This window comes from Nematolebias whitei, chromosome 1 (genome assembly GCF_014905685.2).
Source record: "Nematolebias whitei isolate Nwh7 chromosome 1, NemWhi1, whole genome shotgun sequence".
NCBI classification, from domain to species: Eukaryota; Metazoa; Chordata; class Actinopteri; order Cyprinodontiformes; family Rivulidae; genus Nematolebias; species Nematolebias whitei.
The window spans coordinates 55,292,410-55,312,961 of NC_056498.1; the positions used below are offsets into that span (position 1 = coordinate 55,292,410).

The following is a 20,552-nucleotide window of genomic DNA, read 5'->3' on the forward strand; positions in this document are numbered from 1 at the left end:
GTATGAAAATCCTGCTTTAAAATATTAATTTTTGCAAGTAAGTTGGATTGTTTTAATGATCATTTTACAGTCCTCCCTAAATCTGCTGTATTCAGTCTCCAGCTGAATCAAAATGCTGCTACTCGTATCCTCACAAGTAAAAATATAAATACATTATACCTACTCTAAAATCTCAAAACAGCATTATGTGGCCTTGCGCAACAATATAAAGGAAACTTATGTCTTTAATAATATATTCTGTATATATATATATATATATATTTTTTTTTTATTTATTTTTTTTTTATTTATTTATTATTATTTTATATTTTTAGCAAAGAAATGCAAATGTTCCTTATTATATTATATGGTTTGTGTACAAAAGTGTTACATTTATGCTTTTGTTCTGTATATATTGTTCTTCTGTTTTAAGTTCTTAACTTGAAGCACATTGAGTTGCTTTATGACTAAAATAACAATTTAAAATATGTCAACTAAACAGCAAATAAACTTAAATGTCATGACGTAACATGTTTTACTGCGGTGACCTGGCACATAAGTGGACCAAGACCAAGACATAAATGCCTAAAGTTAGAAAAAGTTAGCATAACATTGCAAATGGTCATATTTTTACAATCAGAAAAGTGTGATTTGAACTTACATCAACTGCTTTTCCATGTTCTACATTCTTTCTTTCACAATTTGATAAATATGCTCAAGGGGAAAAAGAATGACTGCAGCCAGGACGGCAAAGACACAATCACAAATGTTTTTACACGTTCCTCATCTCATTTTGCAGTGTATTGTAGCCATTCAGAGGGTTCAGTTTGTATGACAACATGGAACATTAAACAAAACACAAACATATTATTGGTGGTGATGGCTCATCTGCTTCTCTACTGCTTTCAGTAGTCGGAGGTGGCTAGGAGCTTTCACTAGCAGGTGTGCTCACTAAATGGGCCGAGACGTTTACTGATTTCTATCCAACTAAATGCTACAATTGTAGTTACTGTTTCATTGAACAACAGTGATCAATATCACACACTGAATGGCCACAATTAGCTCATTAAAAGGTAATGAAGTGTTGCGGTCATGGGCCCATATTACAGACTGTAAATACACACAGTCTTGAGCTATGCGGTTAATGAGGCTTAATTTGGCAGACATTGAATGTTTCCGTCTTCAGCGTTCAATGCCAGGAAAATAAGACTGCACCCATGGGTGGTCTTTCAATGTGGGAACAATTTGATCCAAATGTCTCTCATGTAAAAAGGAAAAAAGTAAGTGTTCTCCGCAACATCACTGAACTTACAGCGAAGCTTAAATCACTCGTGGGTCTTTAGATAGTCTTCTGTTCTGCATGGAGGGTCTTTCGCTTGGATAAAACATGTGGAAAACGTTTTCTGGTTCTTTCCTTTTCATTTAGCACCAGTGAAGGCCAGTTTAAAGCTGAATACTAAATGACTACAGTCCTACTTGTTAAAAACATTAATGTTAATACTACCTGACAAAACAAGCTGCATCCCTCCAGAAATGGGTTCTCTCACTGAACATAAAAGTAAAAGGCTTCATCTGAACTTAGACTCGCATAAGCAAAAAAAAAAAAAACTTTTCATGCAAGATATCATCTTCCCTTTTGGAATGTGGAAAAAAGAAATGTGATTACATTATGAAGTCAGTTAAAAAGAAGCATGCCTACGTTTATAAAATCTGTTGTTTTTGTGCCAGCATTATTTCAATAATCATTTTGGATAAAAGCTTCTGCTAAATAAATATAATAAAGTATTTTAAAAAGTCTACTTACGGTGCTTTAGAAGTTTTTGTATAAGGGCCACAAAGGTGAGTTTTTTTACACCTTTTGCATTACTAATGGGAATAAATTCATCGAGTTTTACAAAGTGTAGTTGAAAGTTTTATTTCCTTAACCTTATGGTGTAAAACCTGAAGTAATTCAGCCAATGGAACAAAGCGAAGAGGACAAACCTTCTTGTAATTAAAAAATAAAAAGATAAATCCAGGACATGTGACAGAAACCCGGAGATGTTTTCCTAGACTGAATTTCCAAGAATTTAGATGTATGTCTGCAGCCAACTGAGACCATTTTTTTTAGATAGCATTGACCGCAAAATGTGTTTTTCTTCTCTTTAGTTAAATAACATGGACCTTTTGCAGGCAGTTTCACTGATTACAAGTTCAGATGATCTGAAGGAAATGATATAATTCAAAAATAAAGAATTACCTCATTGTTGTTAAACACAAAGACCTGTTTAGATTATCATGAAAGTCTGTAGGGCCTAATTTTAATGCATCAGATATTGCATGAGCAGAAACCACAAGCTCACATAGACGCTGCTAATTTTTGTTTTGCAATACATTTCGTGCAAGTTACTGGTTCAGCTCAAGTCTCTTTGCAACGAGCAAGTTAAGTCCAAATTCATGAGAAACAACTGCGATTGGGATATTTCTTCTCACAAACAGCTTTCTGTTGTGGATCATACTTGTGTATTCCTATACACTGATATTTGACTGCCTTTATATTTTTTAGTAACGTACCTAAATGAAAAAATATCTGGTGTGTTGCTGTAACAAAATATATTATCGCATACATTTATTGATTATCTCTCAGCTTCGATCTAAGCTTCAAACATATCTAAACGGCATATTGTTCGATGTCCATAGAAGCTAAACAATACACACACAAAAAAACCTAAAAATCTAAACAGGAATGTTCTGAAAAAATGGAAATGACTTCTTGAACATTCTAGGAAGCAGCAAACTAGTCTAAATATATGAATGCATTTAAATGGTCATTAATGACCCTCACTGGTCTCCCAGTGAAGAAGATTTCCACCGGTGTAGGAGCTGTACTTTTTACTCTCCCAAGTGGTCTGGCTTTATATTAAAAACATATGGTCTGTGTGATTGATGCATTTTCAAATCTGAAGTCAATGTGTTTAACAGGAACTTCCTGACAATCCTACTTTTGATCTCATAAAAACCTTGACATTTAAATGTGCTTTTGTACTTTAAAACTATCACTGTTTCACTACAGACATACGTCTCTTTTAGCATTGGCTATTCAAAGCTTACAGAAATTATTTCACTTAAGATCATGCTCTAAGTTAGCAACTGCTGCTACAAACAATCAGAAGTAAATGTCACGATAAAATAAATGTAAAAATATAATCCACAACACCTTCTCTCCTGGTTGTCCCGGCTGTCCTGGTAATCCGGGCATGCCCCTTTCTCCCTGACAAAAAAATAAAATAAAATTGTATTAAAAACACTTCTAATGGTCACAAAGTGGCTCATCAGTGATTTGAAACTAATTGTGCTGCAAATATGGGTTTTGACCTTCCTACCAAAACACCTGGTCTCCCTTGCTCGCCTTTGTATCCATCTGCTCCACGTGTCCCCTGACAAAAAAAAAAAAAAAAGGTTTGCACTTGATAATATTCAGGATAAATTGTTGATGTATTTAAACTGATGATTGCGTTACCTTTATTCCTGATGGACCTGGCAGCCCGGGACTTCCTCTAATGCCGGGGATACCCTAGAGAATTAACAGAAGTTACATGTAATTAGAAGCCATTTTAAACGGTAGATGTTTGTGCATGCCGAAGGCTGTGCAAAATTATTCTGTCTGTACTTTTGACTAAGCAATGGACCATGTGGTTTATACAATCGCATGTGGTTATAAGGTTCACATTCCTGAAAAATCACGGTGCAAATACCGCTGGAATACAAATGTTGTTAGAAATGATCAAAATGGACAAAAATGTAAAGATATATTTCAAATCACTCTCCTCGATATGAAAGATTTACAGTAATAAAGTTTATACGCAGACCTTAATGATCGAGTCTTAAATATTTATTTGCTGTGATTTAAAGATGCTTGTTATGCAATCCAACATTTTTCATCTGGACAGTTTCTTTTTTGTGCTGAAATGTTTCGCCTTCGATCCGGAAGGCTTCATCAGTCAAGGAAACGCACAACAAAACTGATTCTTACCCCAACAGCTTACTCCAAAGTGGAACAAACAGTTCTGCTTGAGATTTGTTGTGTGTTTCCTTGACTGATGAAGCCTTCCGGATCAAGGGCGAAACGTTTCAGCACAAAAAAGAAACAGTCCAGATGACCTTACTGAAAAATGTTTTATTTTATACCTGGATTATTGAGCATGGACTTTCTTGTTATGTAATGTTTGCATTTAATGCATTTACTGAAGAAGATTTGCTCTTAGTTAAAATGAGCAAAACAGTTTCCTGTAACTTAAAATATAGCAACTGTATAAGACAAGACTGCACATTATTATAATGAATCCCTGTAAATCCTTCCATCTATTTTCTGCTGCTTATTTCTGGTTGGGTTATGGATGTGACAGGTCCAGGAAGGAAACCCAGACATACATCCCTTTCCCCAGTGACTTTCTTCAACTCCTTCTGTAGAATCCCACAGTGTTCTCATCTCTCGAATGAGCTCTGAGTCTGCGTTAGGGTCTCCTCCAAGTGGGAAGTCCCTCCAGGGGCAATCCCAATCAAATACCAAACCACCTCAACTGAGTCATTTTGAAGAGGAGGAGCATCTCATTACTCTGAGATCCCCCTGGATGGCAAAGATCCTCACTCCATCTCTAATGTTGAGGCTGGCTATGCTGTGCAAGAAAAGAAGACCATTTCCATTGTTTGTACATGGATTTTGTTCTTTTGGCTATAATCCACATCTCATGACCGAAGGATCATTGAAAGACCAGATCAAGAGATTTGCCTTTTGGTTCAGCTCCTTTTTTTTAAGCATGATAGACCAAAGTAATGCTTTCATTTTTGCAGGCAAGTACCCAATTTGAAAATCCCTCTCGTGTTCCATTTATCATTACCTAAGAAGAAAACTTAACTCCTCCACTTGAGAAGCTCATTTTCGCATTCCACCTTTTTAGACTTAGAACCGTAGAAGCTGACTGTCATCCCAGCTGCTTCATACTCAACTGCAAACTGTGCAGGACATGCTGAAAGTCATGGTCTGATGGCACCAACAGCACCACAGAATTTGCAAAAAGCAGAGGCGGGATCTAAACCAGACACCCACAGTTGTGCTTTGTAATCATGTCCATGAACGCTTCAAACAGGACCTTGGACAAGGGTTAGCCACAGAACACTCCAATCTATACCATGAATGAGATCAAACTTGTGCCAACAATGTGACAACCGGTTTCGTTTTGGTCAGGATAGTCCGTTCAAGCAACCTGACATCTTGTATTGCTGCAGCAACCTCCACCGAATGCTTCAAGGACCACAGTTGAAATCATTCTCCACAAAACTCCCTCGGCAACTTTGCCATGGTGATGATCTGGTTCATTGTTCCTTGACATGCATGTCCCAGTGAAACATGTTCCCTGAATTTTTCATTTAAATATATGCAAACAAAATCATGTTTTAAGTTAGAGATAAACAACCCCAAAGTGTTTAAAACAGTCCACGTCATACATGACTCATTTTGGCCTGACCCTAAGGATAAATTGACATTAAACAATTTCTCCATTTGTTGTTGAGAGTGCAGCTACTTACAATTATGTTCTGTATGTTTGTATATTGATTTATATAGTACTCACAGGCTTACCATCAGCACCAGCAGGTCCAGGCTGCCCAGGCTTGCCAGCGCTACCTTGTTCTCCCTGAAAAAGGACAAAAAGGTGATTCAATTATTGTAAATCTTAAAAGCAGTACAATGAATCCATTTAAAACATTAATTGTGGCAACATGTTGTCCCCTGGGTGGGTTTTATTCATCTATAAACTTTGCTGAGTGTGCATCTAAAGTGAGATGTAATGCGTGGGGCCGTATGAACATCTGCAAACCAGTAATGCTGCCAGCATTTTGGGTCCATTAGTAAATGTTGTAAAAGATTACTGGTGACCTTATAAACAACAACAAACAAAAACAAAATGTAAAAAAAAAAAAAAAAAACCCGCAACTTAACTAAAATGCTTGAAACCGTACAGTGGGTTTCAATTAGACTGTTTTTTTCTTTGTCAGTATCTCCCTGGGGAATGTTTGTACTGACTGTTACTTGGTTGATTTGCTGTCATCAGCAAAGACAAACATGTAGGCTCCATTGCCTCCTTAGTGATTTTCCATTCCAACTATTATTATTTATCTTGTGCAGTGGTCTGGTTTGCTTCAGACAAACAGCACATGACCGTACAAGAATAAACACATCTATTAAAACTGACAAGCCTCAGTTTGCCTAATTATGATAAATGTCCACTTTGTTCATATATGATATCTTTCAGATTTCCAGCACTGATTCCACGAGTATATTTCCAGATTAAACTCAGATTTCCCCAAAGCAAACTATCACTGACGGAGAGAAAATCTGTTTCAAGGCTATAATAATGTTAGTTTGTTTTGAAGTACTTTAAAGTACAACCTCAAGTGCTCAATGTGTGAACATTGGCTGCATTCAGATGATTTATTTTTTTTTTTTTTGGTGATTTTGCACATTTTTCATGAAAACTGTGTTGCAAGAACGTTTAAGTTCTGTTTCAACCTCTGCTTTCCAAAGTTTACATACAAACCTACAGTTAAAACTTTATTCATTTTTGTATTAAAACTCGTAAGTCTGGCACAGTTTAAAGAAAAAAGCTGTCAGACACCAATAAGCTGGGCAAGAGTTGCCTATATTTGATGTATGTGTGAAGAACTGTTTTATAGCTCAATATTTTACAGTGGCTTATTGAAGCTTGTGGAAAAATAAAATAAAATAAAACATGGCACCAAATAAAGAAACTGAAGAAAATGGAAAAACTAACCTTTGTTCCCGGAGCTCCAGGGGGTCCAGCAGGACAAACGCAAGGTTCTTGTGTTGGTTCAATATTATAAGGGCACTATGACAAAGAGGTAAACATCTCATTAGGCCCACAGAGTTGCATATATAATATTCTTCATAGTGCAAATGCCAAGCCGGGGTTTGGATTTGCACCATGTGAAAGACACTCCTGTCAGCTGAATCAAATGGTGTATTTTTATAATCAGAAAGGAACTGCTAACTGAATTAGCAAACAACAAAAATATAAAAGCAATATTTAATGGGAAGCATTTGTGGATTTATGCTCTTGTCTCTTTTGATATCTCTTTTCATCAGCTTTGTATTAATAACCACAATTTAGCACTGTTTTTGTGGTTATAGCAATTTCTGAGCCAATCAAACACAAGCCAGCGGGCAGGAAAGTATACAGTGCATGTTTGATGCAACGCCAAATGTCTTTTGCCAACAAATTGTTTTATCCATTACAGATGTGACTTCAAAATCTGTATGGAGATTTTACTCCTTTATAATATTAGCCAAATAAACAAACAAATGATAAAAAAAAATCCTATAGCTGTAGCATTAATGAAACATAAAAAAAGCAAACACTATATTGTGCCTTGCTATAAAAAGTATGGCTTTAAAACATAAGAAATTGCTTTGCTACACTTTCAGAGTGTGCATCTTGGAGCTGAAACACTGAAGGTGAGAAGAAGGCCAAAATAAGTGTTTTATTAATGGAAATGTGCAGAAGTAAGTTGATTTGTACTTACAACTCCAGGTATTTCACACGCAGTCTCTCGGTTGTTCTGCTCAGGGTCACAGTAAATGCGAAGTTTCTGAATTTCAAACTAAAAAAAATGAACAAAGGGAGAAAATAGTGTCAAAAACACAACGTCTACTGCTGGGAACTCTAAATCAAGCATACAAAACAAACCGATTTTACCACGGGAGTGATTGTGCAACTTCAGGTTGAGTTTTATCCGTGCTTTGCCTCTAACAAATTGAAATTATTGTAACTTCCAAATGAAAGGTAAATGCCTCAACTGGGCATTGAGCAGCTGCATGTTGCCAGACCTCCCTCAGTGTTTAAAAGCAGAAACATTACAATGTTCTTCCATGATTTAAAGATTTGTTGATGATGGTTGAGAAATGAGTCCAGACCATCTTATGAAGTTTTACTTAAGTCCCCGTGTGAGTATAAAAAGTTATCCCCAGGTAAAATTTAGATCCGTTCTTAATCACCTAGTTTGGGTTCAAATAAATGTTCTTGTGCTAATGTGTGAACACATTAGCTGGCACAAGGGATGTAAAAGTCTTGTATAAATTATGCTGTTCTTATGTGTGTTTGTGTGTGTAAAGTCAAGAAAAATGCACAGACATGATAAAAAATCTTACAACGATTTGTTTCAATGTTAGTTTCTTCTATGTATTACAAGATGTGTTATAATGGTATGTTATTTTTCTTGTTGTTGCTTTTTTTGGGGGCGAGTCGAGACGGTTCTTCTTGTCCTCAGTATTTCATTGCATTGTTGACCTTGTGTTGATTTTGCATATGACAACTAAACCTAACCTGAACTTGTCATGACATGGTTGCAGGCCTGATAAAGAACTGAACTAACAACAGTGGCGATGCTCCTCAATCATTCAGCTTTGTGTTCACACATGAAAAACAAGCCACGTAAAAAAAAAAAAAAAAAAAAAAGTCAGTTAGTAGTATTTTTTTGTATGTTTTTAGTATGGGTGGGATAGGTGAAGCACCCACACCTGTCTCCACCCTAATGTGTCCCACTCTGGGCCCTTGAGCAAGGCCCTTAACCCCCGCCATCCAACACGTTGAAAACAGGTATTCTCTGCACGATACATTTCCCTCAGCTTTATTTTAATTAAAACATATATCTGATAATGTATCAATACAAATTTATTTTTTATTGCATCGATTTGATTGATTGTCATACTTACAGGAACTGTTGTTTCCTTATTGACATATTTTCCCACTTGTGTCTTTCCATTAATAAAAATGCCGACAGAGGGCTGCAGTGGTAATGTTTCGATCTCCAGGTCGTCCACATATAGAGTCACATCCTCTTCTGTGACCAGTAGTCGCAGCTGGTGCCACTTTTCATCAAACAGTTTCTTTAGAGAAAAATAATATTGAAAATTTGTCATTTGCATGTAGGCACATCCATGACTAATAAAACCTTGTGTATTATGACGCAAAGAAAATAGTTAAGAAACTCCCATTTCTCAGTATCTCAAACCTAAAGCACATTTTAGACTATAAGCATTAAATATGCATTTTCTTTCTTTTCTTTTTTAATAAACTGACATCATAGAAAGCAGCCATGACACAGTTGGATAATGTGAATATATTGTAGAAGATGTGTGCACTTGAGAAACATTAAGGATCAGAATTGGAACATCAGATTTCAATAGAACAGAAAGTGGCTTTCTACATCGATAATGTGAAGCTTTGAATAACTTGTTTAAAATATTTCTCTAAATTAAACATCCATTTCGAATCCAACAGCAGTCACATGCCGAAGTGTCCCTTGGCAAGACACTGGACCCCTCGTTGCCTCTGATGTGTGTCCCATCGGTGTATGAATGTGATAAAGCTCTGATTAGTCTCTTTAAAATGATTTGTGCACAGATTGTGTTGTAAAGTGCTTTGAGTATCTGGATAAGATAGAAAGGCGCTATATAAGTACAGTCCATTTACAGTCCATTTACTTATTTGGGGAAAAAATAACGTCATTGTAGTGAACCAGATGACCTCAAATCTACCAGATGGACAGAGACTGTTATTTTCATTGATCTGAATAAGTCTGGGCCATCTGATGACTTTCTTTCTTGAATTAATCAAGCAGAAAAGACAATTCTTTATAATCATTACTGTCTTACAAATGTTTTGATAATCAAATTGTGTTAGTTCACTCAATGCTTATAGGTTGAAAAGAACTACTCATCTTTATTTTACATAAACAGTAAGTAATGATTTTTATTCCTCATTCCAAGAAGAAATCACCTGAATAAGCATTCCTTGATTTTCTGTCTGAAATGAGTCAAGTCGTAAGTATGTGAAAGGTTGGTTTTCGGTCAACTAAAATGTTTACCGAGAAAAATGTCATGTTTAAACTTTTTCAGAAGATTACCAAGAGTTGACTCCACGAAGTCTGCTGTTGCTGCAATAATCTTTTCTGTATGTGAAAACAAATTTCATTCTCTGACCTCGACTGTTGATAAACACCTTACGTCAAAACCACTCCTCTTTCTGGTCCTTCCACGAATCAGAAAGCTCTAAATTGAACAGGAAGTCGACCCAAATAAAATGTGGCAACTTCTCAGTTCATGTTAGATTGAGAGTTCTGGAGAACGTGAGAGTTCCAAGATTGAGAGTGCAGTCGGTTCTGAAAGCTTCAGAGCAATGAAGAATCCAGAGGTTTTTTGGGGATTATAATTCTGTTTTGAGCTAACCACGCACGACTCTCTGAAGGTTTGGTAGCTCTCGACGGAGACGCTGAAACGAGTCAGAAAGGAACTACTCCAAGGCTGATTCATCATCAACAGGTAGATGGTTCTATTTTGACCAAGTGTACCGTGAGAAGCTGAGATCGGACGGAGCGTGCAACTTCTGGTCAAACAGATTAAATTCCCTCACATATTTCCTCTGTAAGATAAATCTCAATTTAATCTTAAACTCTTCTCTCTCATAAATCAGTACAGATATTTTTAGAAATGTCTGAAGCAAAGTCCTCAAATCACCGCCGAGTGATTTGAAGTTCATTTTCTGTGAAACTGTCTGTTATTATTTTCATATTTTGCCAAATTAATGTAAATGTTTGATGTTAAACTTTGATTTTGAAAATAAATGATTCCATTCATTTGATGGGTCAAAGGTAATAACGTCTCTCGTTCGCATTCCTTTAAATTCAATGCACGACATTACACAGTCAGAAAAATGAAGAACTCGTGAATATTGTATGCATATATAATTCATATATTTGTCATACAACAAGTGACACGTATCTCACGTGACTCACTACATCATTGTAAGGCTAAATACAGCACATTGCCTCAGTTACAGAAAGTAAAGAAATGTTCATGTCTCTAAAAGTAGAACAAAAAGTCATTTTTAGTTCTAATGGTAAGGAAATTAAGTTAATACATTTTTAGAAGTACTCAACTAAGATGACCTTAAGCTTTGTAAAAACCCATAGACAATAGTTAAAACTCAACATTATGGAATTTTTAATTTTCAATTTGCTCCACTGGTGGCAAAAATATTACATATTATTTAATAGCAATAGCCAAATAAATAAATAAATAAAAAATCACCATGTAGCCCAGAATTTATAAGGTGTACTGGAAGTTTTGGAAATAATTCTAAACTTTTTTTTTACTATGGTCTGTAAATGACTGCAAATGCATTTGACTGTTTTTTACTTAAGTTTAATGATGGGATGAACAAAAGAAAATGTATAACATCTGAGGTTTTAGTCATCTTTAGTAATTAGCTTTTCAAAGCACATTTGTTAAAATGTAAACAAGTAAACAAGATGTTGGAAAAGCCTCATTTAACTGGATCCAGAAGGACCTGAGAGACAACATGACTACCAGTAAATGGCTAACAGCTGCTTCAACAATGGAAACAATGCAAGAAAGAAGGATGCTATTCCGGTATTTTGCATGCACCTGCAAAAAAAACTGGTCTCCAAAGTCTTCTTCGATCCAGCTTCACGAAACCGTGCCAAATGTCTGGATACTGTTTGTGTTTTCTACCTCAGAAACATACTTTTATCAGCACATAAAAGTGCTGCTTTCATTCACTGCAACAGTGAAACCTCACAATTTCCTCTTTTGAGTTATTATTGTGTTTAAAGTTGTGGTCACACAACAATCTGGAGACCTACATTCCCTCGCTTGATTATTGTGAGGCCATGCTGCTGATCATGTGGCCATGCAGAGTATTACTGTAGCCACACATCACTAATGTGTAGGCATGCAAGACTATAACCACCAACGCCAAAAAAGGAGCCTCAACAGATTCAGAGGATTTGTGCTGAAATAACCTGTCTTCTCATGCTCGGAGAACTAATGCTGAGAGATAAAATCACGTTTTTATATTTCATTCAAAATATTTTGGCAACACTTTACAATAAGGTACATAAAATTTGATTAACTATTACGGAATGCCTCAGGAACAAATCAGAAGCTAATGGCTAACCAGCACTCCCCTAACAAGGCTTGGCTTTATGTTCCCCAATGAGGACAGGTTAACTACCCATTAGCTCCTGATTCGTTCCTCCTTGATTTCCTTGGTAACTACCCATTAGTTCATGATTAGTTCTGCTTCATTTCCCTGGTAACTAACCAGTAGTCCCCTAATAAGACTTGGCTCTGTGTTCCCCAGTAAGTACTGGTTAACTACCCATTAGCTCCTGATTTGTTCCTGAGGCGTTCCCTAGTAGTTAATCAAATATAGTGTACCTTATTGTAAAGTGTTACCAATATTGTATGCTCCTTATTTGAGATATTCTACAGTGAGATATACTGGTAATTGTTCTTTTTGTTGTTGTAGGTATACCTAAAGTCTAATAACTACAGGAGGCAGAATTATGACAGCTTTTACTTAAAACATATATTCACTTGAAATAGTTTCTTTGCACATGATGTGTTTGCATGACTCTCTTGGGTTTGAAAGTATCCCTATTTTTATAACACTACTGTCCCAGTTTGGAATGCAGGCTTTGTGCCAAAAGTTTGACTTGACTGAAGCAGAGATAACCCTGACAGGATCAGTAAGCATCATCTCAGACCGGCCAAAGCTCATGATGAAACCCTGAACATACAGCCCCAATCTGTTTTGTTGCATATGTTTAGAATCTTATCTGTGTTTAACGGTTGAGGATTCAGTGGATTGACGTAGCCAGCTGTTGATGCGGTTCACACTCTGCTTGAGTACACCAGATCTTCATAATTATGTCCAAGTATCTGTTACATGTCACACATTTTAATGTTACACTGGAAAACAAGCCTAAGTCTGAGGAGATAAACAGCATATTTTAGCTATTTTTGCTGGAAACAAGATACAACTCACACCTGTTTTAACATAGACATAAAATTTCATGAAACCAATCTCCGCGTATCCGTTCCACTTTTTAGCTTTTCTAAAGTTTCTGTCTACAAGTATGATCAGCAGCTGTAACTGTGGCACATCCTTAAATACACTAAAGTTATGAATTAATTATTTAAACACAAAAATATTTTAAATATAATATTACACAACCATTTATTTCCATTTGTGAGATATTTATTGTTTTATACACTACTCTTATTTTAACTGCTTTTTTTTTTTTACTGTAGTTTATTGTTGTCATTGTTTACAGTTTACTGTTATCGTTGTCTGTACTTTTTATGTTCTGTCTGGAACAGGTCCCTATTGTAAATGAGTCTTTGTGGCTCAATGAGATTAGCCTGTATAAATAAAGGTTGAATGAATGAATAATTAAAAAAAAAAAAAACATTTTTTGTGCACTATAGATGAAAACATTTGATTGAAATTTTCACTACTGGGAAAGAATTGAGTCACTTCACAATGGACCTCATGAAGAACAACTGAACGTTTTAAATTAAGCTAAAGTCCAGACTTACTCGTGTTGTCTGCAGTGAAAACACAACACTTTGTATTTCACTCTGTGTCATACTGGTTGTAGTGAAGGTGACAGTTCTATCCAGACCATTTAGAGTCACCGCCATCTGAGGCTTCCCATCACGTGTCTGTATCCTCCACAGGTCCCATTCCTCCATAGTTACTGATCCTTTATACCGCAGCGTGGCCACGAAAACATATGATGGAGGCAGACCATCAGGGAAAAGGCTCCTGATTGACCAAACAGAAAAATGTGAGTACATTTTGTTTATAAGGCACTTAAATACAGGTACATAGCATGCTAGGTGCTTGACAGTTACAGGAAATAAAAGGGTAAAAATAATCAAATAAACAGGAAGAAAAATGTAAAATAAAAAAAGCATAATTAGAAAAATCTAACAATAAGCTTGTCTGAATAAAAATGTCTTTATGTACTTTTAAAAGGACTCAAATTTGTCAATCAACACGGAAACAAGGAAAGTTTATTTCACAGTCATATCTGCCTGAGCTTCAAATTAAATTTAAGGAAACCTCAAATTATCTTTGGTTAGATGAGCTGAAGGACTGAGAGGAAGTGCAATGCTTTAGCAGGTATTTTTGCCTTTTTACACATAAATGTTACCACTAGTATACATGCATATACATTATTGTGAATTCTAAAAGTAACCAGTGAAGAAACAATAGGGTAAGTGTTTGGATTTGTTAAAGTTTAGAGCCTTGCTGTGATGTTTTGTAGCAGCTCAGGATGGATACCTTTAGTTTATCTTTTGACACTTGTTTTCTTAATTTTGAAATATATTTCAGGTTATAAAACAGTTTCTAACCATCTGTTTGGAATTACTGACATTTACTGGACAACACACGGGCTACTGTAAGTTTCTCAGACTTGATCAGCTGAGTTTTAAATGTCAATTTGTATTGACGTCTCTTCTTGGAGTTTGACTGAAGAGGTTTTTTTTTTTAAATAATAATTGTTCATGCTTGAAAAGCAACACAATACATTTGATAAGTTATGCTACTTGAAGTCCTCATATAAGAAGAAAAAATGGGATTTTAAACTTTTCTAAATTTATACATATTCTGTTCAAGAGAACATGTATAGATCAAGAACAGAAGATGTCCAAAAACAGAGCCTTGGGGAACTTTACACAACAGAATGATCTGGTTTATATAAATATGTAAAATCTGTAAAAAAAAAAAAAAAAAAAAAAACCAAGCAAAACAAAAAAAAAGACATATCATCCTTGAGAAGCATACAAAATTCCCAGAAAATGTAGTTCATTTCAGTACACCATAAAACACAATCAAAGGAAGTGATTACCTTGTAGCTTCGCTTAAGTCATCCCGATGTGTCACTTCATATGCCTTAGTGCCATAAAAGGCTCCTTTTGTTTTCTTGTTTTTTCTAGCCAAATTTAAGCTTAGAAGAATATCAAAGCCCTTTTCATCACGAGAATCTACAGGAATTCTGGCCGGGCAAACAGTCTCTGTATAACAGACAAACACAGAAATAGACTAGACTATCATAGAATAAAAAGATGAGACACAATCGATCAGATGTTGCTTACCTTCACATAGTTTCTGACGTATGACCTGTATAATCCTTGAAATAGCTTTGTAGTCCACAACAGAAAAGACGTACGTCGAAAATGGTTTGTTGGCAATGTCCCTCAACTCTGCTTCTTCTGTTTCTGGCCCAACGCCAATTGCAAATAAGATTACTCCTCTTTTTCTTGCTGCCTCAGCAGCTTTAAGGACCTCATCTTGAGACTTCCCATCAGTGAGGACAACAGCAATTCTAGAAACACCTGCTGGGCCTCGCTCAGAAAGTCCAAAGAGTTTGTCTGTGGCAAACTTAATGGCTGTCCCAGTCCTCGTGTTTCCTCCCATGTACTCTATTGACTCCATGGCTTTGATGAGGTCTTTGTTTGTGGAATGCTTCCCCAGAGGTATTTCTAACATGGGATCATCACTGTACTGGACCACTCCAACCTGAGTAAACGTCTGTCCAATGTTGAAGCTGGTCGTTATGTTGACAAGCCATCGCTTCACTATTTCAAAGTTGACATCTTCAACGCTCCACGAGCCATCTAGAATGAAGACCAAGTCACATGGTGCAGTCCTGCAGCCTTACAGGAAATAGAAAACGGTGATAATATGAATTCATTAAACTGTACACAGTTTGGTTTCAAATGAATTTGAGGATGTAAAATCATCAATGCCACTTGTGATTATGAAAATTAACGAAGTATAAAAAAATGTCATAGAGATCAAAACAAGTGGTGCTCTTACTTCTTAAGTCTTCATCTTGAGCTGTGCTGGTCAAGAGGAGAAGCATGAAGCAGAGGCCTCTTAAGACACAATGCATGGAGTTCGCTTTGTGGCCCATCATGCAACAGTAACAGTTTTCAACTGTGCACCTAGAAAGAAAAAGTAAACGCTGTCTATTACATGGAAAAAATAAGAAATATGTGTGTATTTGGAACATGGAACCAGATGTTATTCGTTTTAATATTTAGGTCAAAATATACATACAATGTGGGTTTTTTTACTAGCTGTACAACTTTATCAAACAATGTGATGACTGAAATGTAAAAAAAAAATTAAGAATCATGGTTAAAAAAACATTGTTTCATTTTTATTTTCCCGATACCTGTACAACCAAAATAAATCACCAGTAACTGATGCCCTACTGCAGCTGGAAAAATACTAAGATAAGATAAGATAAGATAAGATAAGATAAAATAAGATAAGATAAAATTCCAGTCGGGTTTTTAAAATCAGGCCATAGCACAGAGACAACCCTTTCAAGAGTCTTTAATGACCTTCTTTTAACCGGTGATGCAGGAATCTCTGTTGTTTTAGTGCTTTTAGACCTTTCTGCTGCCTTTGATACTGTGGACCACAACATCTTGTTGTCACGACTTGAGCAGGTGGTCGGTATCAAAGGCACAGCTTTATCCTGGTTTAGATCCTACCTGACTGACAGGAGTTTTTCTGTTCATTTAGGGGAATGTTCTTCATGTCCAGCTCCTATGATCTGTGGGGTCCCTCAAGGGTCTATTTTAGGTCCACTGCTTTTTAATCTCTGCATGTTGCCTTTGGGGTCCATTTTTAGAAAACACAACATCCCATTTCATTGCTTTGCTGATGACACTTAGTTATATCTTCTGATTGAGTCAGACAGGGTCACTCCACTGGATCCACTCTTGAACTGTCTAAATGACATTAAAGTCTGGTTAAAACTAAATTTTCTGAATGTAAATGAAAATAAAACAGAAGTCCATCTTTGGTAAATGTAACACCCTTGACACTCTTGGCCCCTTTGCTTCATACAGCCACTCCAATGTCAGGAATCTGGGAGTTATTTTTGATAGTGCTTTTAAATTAGACATGCAGATAAATGCAGTTGTGAAATCCAGTTTCTTCCAGCTAAGACTCATTGCCAAGGTGAAGTCTTGTCTCCCTTTTAAAGACCTTAAAAAAAGGTGATTCATGCTTTTATTACCTCTCGTTTGGACTACTGTAATTCATGGTATGTTGGTTTAGACAAATCATCTTTGCATCGCTTACAATCTGTCCAAAATGCAGCAGCTCGTTTTTTTAACAGCAACTAAAAAATATGAACACACAACCCCTGTCCTGGCTTCTCTCCACTGGCTTCCTGTCCACTTCCGGATTGATTTTAAGATTTTATTGCTTGTTTTTAAAGTCTTAAAAGGTCTGGCCCCATCTTATTTATGTGATCTTATTAACATATACTCTCCAGTAAGAGCACTCCGGTCTACCAACCAGTTCCTCTTAGATGTCTCCAGATCCAAACTGAAATCCAGAGGTGATTTGCGGTTGCTGCTCCAAAATTGTGGAACAGTTTACCCGAGAATTTAAAGACCGCTCAAACTGTTGCGACTTTTAAATCTTTGCTGAAGACTCATTTGTATTCCTTGACATTTGATCCACGCAGAATCTGAGAACAAATTTTGAGCTGATTTTATTGTTGTTGTGTATTTACTGTTAACTTTCTTATGTTTTTGAGTGGCACTAGATGCATTTTTTACTCTTTTTATCTGTCTTAACTGTAAAGCACTTTGGTCAGCTTTTGTTGTTTTTATGTGCTATATAAATAAATTGACATTGACGAGATGAGACGAGACAAGATGAGATAAGATAGAACTTTACTGATCCCGCAGGAAACTGTTGTGCCAGAGTTTCAATACAAAGGAACATACATAAGGAATCAAGCAAGATATTCAAAACAGAGAATAAAAAATAAAAAAATAGTATTATAATTAAGTACTGCAATGTAATTAATTATTGTAATTTATTGTAATTATTGTAATTAAGTATTGTAATAACAGTATGAATGTATGTACATAATTGTATGTATGTTCAGAACAGCTTCAAAGTACCTTTAACAATAACTCTACCACGCCACATTTGGGATCTCCAGAGGAATGCAGCACATTTATTTTAAATGACTGATGTTTAAATGGTGCCAAGAGTTATCCTAAAGGCTATATGTCATCCAAAGTGTCCTATACATTCTGAACTGGGTTGGGAAGAGGTGTCCGTGAGAAGAGGAGCATATGTTTTCCATTATTTTTATACCATCAAATCACTGAGTCATCCCTGTGAATGGGCCTGTTGCTCTCTTGTAGAAGACGTTAACCATAAGAAGACATGCATCATCATGAGAACAAGGGTGAATATTCAAAACTATTTTGTAATGGCCTGCAGTAACCTTCGTCTACAGGGAGACAAGAAGACAAAAACCATGCCAGTGAACTCTTTCATAAGCATCATAAACCCTCAGATTTCCTAACTGCAACAAACAAAGGTTCAAATAATTCCTTAAACCCATCATCTTTTACTTTTCCCACAAAAAAGCATGGATAAATCTCTCTGAGAGTTACTGCCAATCACATTAACCTTTACTTTCTCATTTCATCCTCCATCAGACCATGACTGTGCAAAAATTTATTGACTTGCATCACTAATATTCTCACAGCGTATGTACATTAATCCTCGCTGCATTGCATCTCCACTTCATTCCTAAAGCCTCATCTACCACATCTTTACATAGTACTGTCAGCCGCTTTAAATTAACAGCTTCCTCAATCTCTGATCACAAATCCCCTCCAACCATAAAGTTGTCTGTTTCCTGTAGGGGTTTTCAGCTGTTTCCTTAAATCACCACCTTCTCTTGGCTCAAACACAACACCGCTGCCCAGAAATGCTCCACTCATACTCTTTTTCTCCCTCTGGGATGAAACTAATTGTGTAACTTTCCTCCGAACATAGGAACAGTTTCTTCCCCTCTGCTGTTGGACTCCTGAACACTCATAATGCTACCTCATAATTTCTGCTTTGGTCACATTACATCTGTATTATAATTGAATACTCCATCTGTACTGTTTTCAAAGCTTTTTTTTTTTTAGTTTTTTTTATTGTTTTCTATTGTATGGGTGTACATATGGTTATGTTATGTTTTTAATTTTACTTTATTTGTGGGTGTACACAGGTCTTATGTCTTATGTAATGTTCTCATTTTTACTTAATTTTTACTTAATTTTTACTTTATTTTACTTTATTACTATTCGCACCTTATGTCGAAGCAAATTCCTAGTTTGTGAACCTCGTTCATTGACATGGCGATAATAAACTGATTCTGATTCTGATTCTGAACATGAAGTCATTTAAAGCAATGGCTGCTATGTATGCTAAAGGATATGAGTGGTTGCATCATCAGGTGTGCCGTTCTTGGGTTAAAAATCCTTTATGAGCTTGTCAAAATGTTTTTAAAATGCTGGCATGGCTGAATAGAAGTGAAATTGATAGTTTGAGAAGAAAGACAGGTTTAAGATTTGATTTGCATCCATATTTCTTACTCTTTTTTTGCTCTTCTCTCTACTATTTTAACTTATCAAATCTTGTTTTTATGTAAACTTGACTGCTAGAATTATTTAGGATTTGAAAGTGCAGGTCTGATTGTCCCCAGTCCACATCTGCACAGCATAATCCTGCAGGTTAAAACAATGGGGAAGCTATTTTAACAAGGCAGTCAAAAACACGATTTAATGTATAATTTGTACATTTAAAAACGTGTGATATATTTGTAAAATGTTCAACATTTTAGTGACTAAAAAAAACCCACAATAGTAGCTGCCAACATTTGTTAGTAAACCGAGATATATTGCTGTGGAGAATTGCAAGTGAGCAAAAAACAATCAGTGCAAGTTGTTTGTCTTGCTGCTTAATTTTTTTACAGCAGTTTCCAACATGTGAAACTACTGACATTCCTGATTGGAAGCAGTTGCATATGAGCACCAGGCATGTTGCACAATATAAAATACTTGAACTTGACAGGGGAGAAGTGACCGTGCACCTTTTAGTTAATTCAGATGGAGATTCGTGTGCCTGAAACAATGGCCAGGATAACCGTTGGCCAATCAAATCTATTCCAGAAGAAGCAAACAGGGGTCAGTCTCTGCAACATGACTGGATTTTTCCACCATGTAAAGTCAGCGTGGAAGTACAACGCAGTCAGAGGGGGCGTTGAGGCGCTGTAGTTGTGTAAGTCGTTTTCCTCCACATTTTTCCCCACCAGAGACCAGGAGGAGGTTGTTGGAAAACCCCCTCGTTGGCAACATCCAGCCGCTGGGATGACTTTCCCCTCGACTGACTTTCCCCCAAACGGAGCTTTTCTGCACCTCTGCTCAGGCCACATGGATTTCATTTATGCCTTCAGACAGTGAAACTCCTAACTGTGATTCAACACATGTAGTCCTGTTGAAGGGAATCATTCTTCATCCATGAATAAAAATGCAAACATTGCAGGTGCAGAGCTTTCAGGCTTACAGTTGTATACTCTGAACCGACAGGTGCATATGTATGTACAGCAGGTCGTAAGTTATAGGGCAGCATTTCATTAGTTTCTGAGTCATGGCACAGATTTATTGAAAGTATCAAAGTCAAAATGATTCTTCACTCGCAATTTGACTTACTGTACTTTTGATCTTGTTCTGGGCTATTGTTTTTGTTCATTTTTAATTTAAGAATTGAATATACTGTAATTAAAACAAATTTTACGTAATTTTTAAAACATTACAATTTACA

General features: G+C 36.2%; 1 protein-coding gene across 1 annotated transcript in view; it reads right to left on the minus strand.

Annotated features, from left to right (window-relative positions):
* col21a1 (collagen, type XXI, alpha 1) overlaps window positions 1-15,849 on the minus strand; it is a 26,028-nt gene extending 10,179 nt beyond the window's left edge. Inside the window, exons 1-11 of the mRNA XM_037694806.1 lie at window positions 15,729-15,849; window positions 15,005-15,565; window positions 14,758-14,923; window positions 13,439-13,667; window positions 8,747-8,920; window positions 7,558-7,635; window positions 6,789-6,863; window positions 5,589-5,651; window positions 3,479-3,532; window positions 3,342-3,395; window positions 3,176-3,229 (exon numbers count right to left, since the gene is read on the minus strand). Of these exons, the coding sequence (XP_037550734.1) occupies window positions 3,176-3,229; window positions 3,342-3,395; window positions 3,479-3,532; window positions 5,589-5,651; window positions 6,789-6,863; window positions 7,558-7,635; window positions 8,747-8,920; window positions 13,439-13,667; window positions 14,758-14,923; window positions 15,005-15,565; window positions 15,729-15,828 (1,608 nt within the window). The 5' untranslated portion in view covers window positions 15,829-15,849. The remainder of the gene's footprint in view (window positions 1-3,175; window positions 3,230-3,341; window positions 3,396-3,478; window positions 3,533-5,588; window positions 5,652-6,788; window positions 6,864-7,557; window positions 7,636-8,746; window positions 8,921-13,438; window positions 13,668-14,757; window positions 14,924-15,004; window positions 15,566-15,728) is intronic.
* Window positions 15,850-20,552: the final 4,703 nt, after the last annotated feature.